General features: G+C 41.9%; 1 protein-coding gene across 1 annotated transcript; it reads right to left on the bottom strand.

Moving 5' to 3' along the window:
- Window positions 1-6,140: 6,140 nt before the first annotated feature.
- On the bottom strand, window positions 6,141-6,560 carry LOC149234483 (uncharacterized). The gene has a single exon (XM_089368287.1). The coding sequence runs from the start codon at window positions 6,558-6,560 to the stop codon at window positions 6,141-6,143; it is 420 nt and encodes a 139-aa protein (XP_089224413.1).
- Window positions 6,561-8,104: the final 1,544 nt, after the last annotated feature.

The raw sequence follows: 8,104 nt of genomic DNA, 5'->3' as shown, positions 1-8,104 counted from the left end.
CCTCAAAAAGGTAAAACAACCAAGTGAAAGCGTATGATCGGCCAAAGGGATGGTGGAAATGGGATGAAAACAAGGCTCATTTGACAAAAAGGTTGATGGAATGGCAATCACAAGGGTTAAAATGGAAATGGTTTCATTTTTACACAAGCTTGAACCATAGATAACTATGCTTGGGTTCAGTTTCATGTTTACACAAGCTTGAAACAAAAACCTATGCTTGGATTCAGTTTCATTTTTACACAAGCTTAAAATGAAAAACTATGCTTGAGATTGGTTTACATGTCCCCAACATGATGAAAGGGAGAGTCTCCTGTAACCAGATGGAAGTCATTGCGGTGAAGCAGGACAGTTATCCAACACCTTTTTGGCTTCGTCCAGTTAGGGACAAAGGTGAATGGGGTGATTCCCTTCACATAACCTACAGGGAAACTTAATTTTATCACTAGGTGCATGCCCCCAAGCTTCATTACATTTACCTAAGTAGACTACTCGTTGCTATGAGATAGATGGAATATTTAGTGTTCTTGTACAAATGCCTAACCCTCTAGATCTAGTAGCGGATCTAGAAACAACAGAAAAAGTAATCTTAACCTTTTCTATAATCAACAGATAAAACAAGAGAGAAGAGAGACCTACTTGTAGTTTTCGCTAGCTCCTTGTCTCCCTTGACTGATCTTGCTGCTCCTTTCCATGCTTAAGTCACTTGGAAAGTACCTACACAATCACAGAAACAAAAACCAATTAAAGCATAATGATCTATTGCTTGTAAATAACATGGAATCGAAAACATGATATACATATGAATGCATTAACATATAACACAAGCAGAAGGAAAAAGTCTTGAAAACTTTATTGATAAGAGGAAATATTACAACCTATATGAGCTCAATCCAGTGTCATCCTTCTAATTGAATCCTTCATCACCTCATGAAAAGCAAGACACTCCAACACTATTACAATACTTGCTCTCAATTCTAATCTCATATCACCAACATCTCCTCACTACTCAATATTTTCAGCCGCTGATCTCTTAGACGAGTGATCTATTTATAGGTGAGTGAAGGAGGTTATGCCATCAATGGTGTTCATGAATGAGTTTCTAAATTTAGAAATCAGTTCCATGGAGGAAGGGATAGGGGATTGATGTTTCCTAATTCCCTTTCTCATCCAAAAGCGAACTCAAAGGTGTAGGTGGCATTTGAGAAACTTCTAGAGGCTTCCAATGGATAAGGAATCTTCAAACCCTCATGGAACTTTGCTCAAATTCACTCAGCGCAGGCCAAAGAGGAACCAAGTGTGCTACATAGCACCCAGTTAGTGTATGGTTTGCATTGCAGCACACCCTAATGAAGGCCTACCTGCGCTGATCTTCTTAGAGGTAGTTTATGGATGTTTTTAGTGATGGAACTTCTTTGGAAGTAAGACATTCTGATGACAAACTTCTTTACGGCATGTAACAACTTGTACTAGGGTTTTGATGGGTCCTAATAGTATCGATCCGTAAGTTGGGGTTGATGTGCCGAAATGGATCTGTAACAGTTGCCCCCTAAAGCATGAAGTCGTAAATATCTATGTCGGGTGAAATGATTTATCGCGAGGAGAGGAGGTTTCAAACAGAAGGTGACCTACATCAATTACAATACATATATCATGATAATTTGATTTTTCTCATGAACTAGCTGAGGGAGGCATACCCATGCTCAGCTTATAAACTTTCATTACATATACAAATATAGTCATCTATAGATATAGACCCATGAATGGTTGACCATAAATGTAAGGCCATTGTACATTTGATTTAGTACTCCTAAAAATATCGCAGCTCGGATGGATGAAACTAGATCCGGGGTCTTCAATCTCGTCCAATATTTCGCTCAAGTACAAATCTAACCATGTGAGTAGATGCTCTGAAGTCGAACATGGAAAGACATTGTCTAATTACCAACCAATGATGTAAGCTGTTAACAGACGCGAGAGGAATCATCGATAATGATAATGACCCTCAAGGTACTACAATACATTTTACATGGTGTGAATAAATGATTTGATGTTGAACACCATACAAAGTCTTTCGGTCGAAGGTCATTGATGTCAACCTATCTCCGGAAGCGAGAATCCTTGCATTGATGTATGCATGCTTCAAGGTACTGAAGGGGTGTTTCTAAGTTAACTTCTTGGATGATGTGTTGATGTCGACAAGAAGCAACTTGTTGCAGGAGGGCCTTGATGTATCCCACATCTACGACATGAAACAAGGTAAATTATTTTGGAGATGAAAATCGACTGACGACATAAGGTTCAGGAATGGAAATCATAAAAATGAAGGTTTATAGTATTGCAACAGATGAAGTTTGAACTGAATGACTTTTCTTGAACATATTGACGACACTGAATGAATTGGTAGCATTGACCCAAAACCAAGTAATTGATGGTATGATAGACCAACGTTGTGATAACCATCAAGCAGATAACCTAACCCAAATAGTCATGTAGATGAAGTGAAAGTGTCATGTTCAAGAGCGACTTTCTACCATAAAGTTTTCTCAACTTTTTCCCTTTTTCCCCGGTCATTGTTGACTAGTACCTCTTTATTTTTTATCAAGCTTGAAAAGGATAACATATGCTTGTTGTATAATTCACCCTTCAGGTGAACCCATTGCTATTTGATGCTTTAACGATTCTAGCGAAGGTGAAACTCGGCCTTGTCTTAGATGGACAAGCTTGTCACTATTTGATGTTTTTAACGAGTTTAATGACAAAGACAACTCGGTCCTTTTCATGTTTAGAGAGTTTGAAAAGGGATGAAAAGGAAACTCCACAAGTTCTTTTTCGTAAAATAATCTCTCAAGTCCGAAAAAAGCGTAAATAATACAAGACAAATATCATTTCCAATCCATTAACGTTCTGGAAAGGACAAACACTCGACAATCTTTCATATTTAGAGAGTTTGAAAAGAGCTTAAAGAGGACTGCATTTTGAGGAACGAGTGGTGTCTAGTGTAGCAACTGGTTCTGGTGCTGTTGGACTTCTCAAAACATGTTGATTTATGTGAAGAGGCTGGCTAATAAGACCACTCATTGCAACTGTTCCTCGAAAAGCTAAAACAACCAAGTGAAAGCATATGATCGGCCAAAGGGATGGTGGCGATGGGATGAAAACAAAGCTCATCTGATGAAAAGGCTGATAGAATGGCAATCACAAGGGTTAAAATGGAAATGGGTTCATTTTTACACAAGCTTGAACCATAGATAACTATGCTTGGGTTCAATTTCATGTTTACACAAGCTTGAAACAAAAAACTATGATTGGATTCAGTTTCATTTTTACACAAGCTTAAAATGAAAAACTATGATTGAGATTGGTTTACATGCCCCTAGCATGATGAAAGGGAGAGTCTCCTGTAACCATATGGAAGTCGCTGCGGTGAAGCAAGATGGTTATCCAACACCTTTTTGGCTTCGTCCAGATAGGGACAAAGGTGAATGGGGTGATTTCCTTCACATAACCTACAAGGAAACTTAAATTTATCACTAAGTGCATGCCCCCCAAGCTTCATTACATTTACCTAAGTGGACTACTCATGGCTATGAGGTAGATGGAATATTTAGTGTTCTTGGACAAACGCCTAACCCTCTAGATCTAGTAGCGGATGTAGAAACAACAAACAAAGTAATCTTAACATTTTCTATAATCAACAGATAAAACAAGAGAGAAGAGAAACCTACTTGTAGTTTTCGCTAGCTCCTTGTCTCCCTTGACTGATCTTGTTGCTCCTTTCCATACTTAAGTCACTTGGAAAGTACCTGCACAATCACAAAAACAAAAACCAATCAAAGCATAATGATCTATTGCTTATAAATAACATGGAATCGAAAACATGATATACATATGAATGCATTAACATATAACACAAGCATAAGGAAAAAGTCTTGAAAACTTTATTGATAAGAGGAAAGATTACAACCCATATGAGCTCGATCCAGTGTCATCCTTCCAATTCAATCCTTCATCACCTCATGAAAAGCAAGACACTCCAACACTATTACAATACTTGCACTCAATTCTAATCTCATATCACCAACATCTCCTTACAACTCAATATTTTCAGCCCCTGATCTCTTAGATGAGTGATCTATTTATAGGTGAGTGAAGGAGGTTATGCCATCAATGGTGTTCATGAATGCCTTTCTAAATTTAGAAATCAGTTCCATGGAAGAAGGGATAGGGGATTGATGATTCCTTATTCCCTTTCTCATCCAAAAGCGAACTCATTGGTGTAGGTGGCATTTAAGAAACTTCTAGAGGCTTCCAATGGATAAGGAATCTTCAAACCCTCATGAAACTTTGCTCAAATTCGCTTAGCTCAGGCCAAAGAGGGACCAAGTGTGATGCATAGCACCCAGTCAGTATATGGTTTGCATTGCAGCACACCCTAATGAAGGCCTACCTGTGCTGATCTTCTTAGAGGTAGTTTTTGGATGTTTTCAGTGATGGAACTTCTTTGGAAGTAAGGCATATTGATGACTAACTCTTTTAAGGCATGTAACGACTTATACTAGGGTTTGATGGGTCCTAATAGTATCGATCCGTAAGTTGGGGTTGATGTGCCCAAATGGATCTGTAACAGATGGGATCCTCCAGCCACAAACACCCACCATGCACCAGGCAGAGCAACTGCCTGATGACAAATATAGTCACTGGGGCACGATGGTAATGCGGCACCCAGAGAAGGTTCAACAACCCTGCCTTCTCGACTCTGCGTAACCAATTTTGTGGCTCTAATTATATAACTCCCGCTGCGGTGTTCTGCTTCGATGTCATGAACTACGGTCACCAAGTGAGGGAATTTCTCGTGGTTAGTGAGATCCCAATCTTCGAACTTTAAATTTGGCACCCGTCCCAGGTGCGTTCCTTCAAAAATGATATCGTCCGGGAGGAGCAGAGTCTACAGATAGCTCTTGCTCTCATCGAGGTCCTTGGGAACCTTTGCCTTCCCCTTCCGTGGGGGGAAATACACAGGAAACTTTGTTGGAGGGTGCGCAACCTCGGTTTCTTCCTCCATGCCCTCGTCCTTGTCCTCTTCAATTATGAGATCCTCAAGGTCTTCTTCCTCCTCATCGGTTTCCAGGTTAACCGCTTTCCCTTTTTCCTCCATTGTTAATCTGATGTGCAGTGGGTTTTGAGGGGACACACGCACTAGAATCATTAGTTGTTTATCTTTCTTCGGTCTCAGCATGCGCGGTGATTTAGGGATTTCTGCAACAATCTCGGTGCCCTTAGGGGCATCTTCTATGGTCATGGCCTGCGTGGCTTCTTCGACGGTCATCTCGGCAATTTCCCTGGCTTCTTCAGACGCTGCCATCTTTTTCATCCAGACAGCTCTCAACCATTCACTTAGGTGCTCAACCCATGCTCTCCACAGGACAAACAGGTCTCGGTTCGGAATACTCAGGGTGCATGACAGCTCAATTCACAAATGACCAAGTGTTGTTTATTGGACATCCCTTTGTAATTTATAGCGTCTTTTGAATTTGAATTCGACCATTCACCCCAAATTCGATCCATTAATGCTCCCTTGGCGGCAGATTTTCCCAAATCTTGCCCATAAAGCTCGTCTTAAATGCCTGTCGCCCGCTCCATTTGGTCTCAAGTCAAGCATCACATCGTGAATAGTGACTACAACGGTCATTTTCCAGCCAACCCGCGCAGCAGTGCAACCCCCCTTGCGCGGTCGCGGACCTTGTGACACTTTTCTCCTGAACGCAGTTCCGACATCGCACAGCTCCTAGTAGAGTAGTTTATAGTCCCGTGCCTCCCTTCAACTACCTGGAGCACTAAGACTATACTTCCCACAGCTAGTCAGGTGGCCACGACACTTGTATAAGGTTCCAACCATCCATCACTTTTCCTGGAACAAATCCGTCTTTTGGTTTTACTATTTGCATCGCGCACTTCACCATCTGCATTCCTCCATCATGGGTGATCCCTTTAGTAATATACAGTCCTATCCAAGGCATCAAGCTGATCAACTCTCGACGGTAGTCCCCAAATTTGTCACCGTATTAGTGTGCACTATGTTTTATCACCCTGATTTTCTTATCAAGAATATCCTTATTTATTTCTTCCTCAAGCTTCTTGACTTATGTTTCTACCAGAGCACTTTTCTCCCACAACCACATTCTTTCTTTCATGAGTTCTTGGAGCCTAAGAGAACCCTGTCGGATTTCTTCTTCAGGTCCCAAGCATTCTTCTTCGTTCAACTGCGCTATTCCTTCTTCCAAAACTTCGCTAGCCGTCATATCCACCAGCGCTACTATGCGCGGACTAGGCATATTATACTCTATTGGGACTACAACATTCGCTCCATAGGCCAGCCTCAGAGGTGTCTGTCTCGTCAACCTCTTGCACGTTGTCCTATAAGCCCACAGAACTATTGGAACACATAGGTCCCAATCACTCTGTTGTGCATCATATGCCTTGTTCAGTGCTTTGCACACTTCGTTAAAGGCTTCTGCACACTCGTTCTTTCCATAGTTCTTCATCCCAACTAGAGGGGTCATTCGCATAATTACCTCGTCTGGACATGCTTATTGACCGTGTCCCCTAACGCGAAGTCCATGTGCATCCACGTAGGTTGTACCCACCTGGAAAGGTGCGTGCACGGACCGTTCCATCTGGCAGTCTTATCTGTTAATCGCATCTAAGGCTTCCCAAATAGCATGCACATCATTCTCCTGCATTCGTGACAGTCCTCAAAGCTTCCTTGGTGCATGCCCCACCACCTCGCGGGTGTAGCATGCAGTACCCATTTCAAAGCGTCAAAACGTTGCTGCTTTGGCACCTCTCTTTCAAATTTGTTCAAGAAAGCATCTACCTCACTTAACCCATCATAAGTAGGTAGATCCATTACCTCTATCGATACGCAGTGCAATGATCTCGTCATCATGTTACAGTTCAGCGTGGTTACCTTGTGTAACTGGTTCTTCCATCACTCTATTTCTTTGTCCGAATCCAATGTATAGGAGCTTTCGCACTCCCATGAGATTCATCCATGCACGATGGGATTTACCTAGTCTTGCTCTCGCACGGTTATCTTGTAGATGCAGTCCAAGTCATCGTCGCTTTCATAGTCATGCGCCGGTTCTGTGTAGCGCGAGCCCTCAGCAGGATCCAAAGGTATGACTATGCGCATAGACTTTTTTTATCAAAAATCATTTTTCACTTCTTCAAGTTTATCACCCCGTTCATGTCAGTGGCCCAATCGATTCATAAGAGCAGGTGGTAGGGACTGCTATCATCAACAATCTCTATCACTTCAAAGCCTGATAGCGTGCTTGCCCCTTCAATATCCATGGTGATTCCCTGCAATCTTCCCATAGGTATGATCTTTCGCTGGTTCGCCATTCATAGCTGGATAGGAGACCATTGCAGCATAGGCCTTCCCATGTGCTCCCATGTCTGCTTTGACAGAACATTCATGTCCGATCCTAGGTCCAAAATCACTTGGTCCATCTCATATTCTCCAATTTGTGAGGTCAACCTCATTTCTCTTCCTATCCTCATTGCATGCTTTCCAATCTTCCGGACTACGCGTAGTTCTCCTAGAACAGTCCCAGCGCATCTATTAATGAGTTCCTACAATCCCTTTACAGCCTTACTATCACGTAGTAGCTTCATGCATGTTTCTAGGAACGTTGAGAGAATTGATGGGTCTATTTCTGGCTCCGTTCTATCTTTGCTTCCTAAAGTGGAGGCATCAGCGAAGCTCTTCCTAGCTTCCATGAAGGTTTCCTTAATGCGCTCCAAATCAAACTCTGGTTCTTTCGTCAGAGCCTTGCAAACCCAAGTAATATCTTCAAGATGCTTTCCTTTATCATATCCTATTGTAATTCCACTTTGGAGCACAATGTTCACATAGGGGTCTTTCTCGTGCGGTTCAAACCTCATCGCGCAACCTAGCTATTAGTGTGGGACAATCCTCCATCTCATGATCAAACAACATACAATACAGACATGATGGACATGTTGGATTTGTACAATCATAGGAATAATGTCCTGGCCCCCCACAATTGTAACAAATCAGTTGTCCGCAACCTCTTCTAGG

The sequence above is a fragment of the Pinus tabuliformis genome, chromosome 8, assembly GCF_031772625.1.
Source record: "Pinus tabuliformis cultivar Carrire ecotype Pingquan chromosome 8, CPIR1, whole genome shotgun sequence".
NCBI classification, from domain to species: domain Eukaryota; kingdom Viridiplantae; phylum Streptophyta; class Pinopsida; order Pinales; family Pinaceae; genus Pinus; species Pinus tabuliformis.
This window is presented reverse-complemented; position numbering and strand designations above follow the sequence as displayed.

Bases quoted from the DNA above. Each gene is read 5' to 3' on its own strand.
- LOC149234483 (XM_089368287.1), bottom strand. From the start codon at position 6,560: ATGACCCCTCTAGTTGGGATGAAGAACTATGGAAAGAACGAGTGTGCA.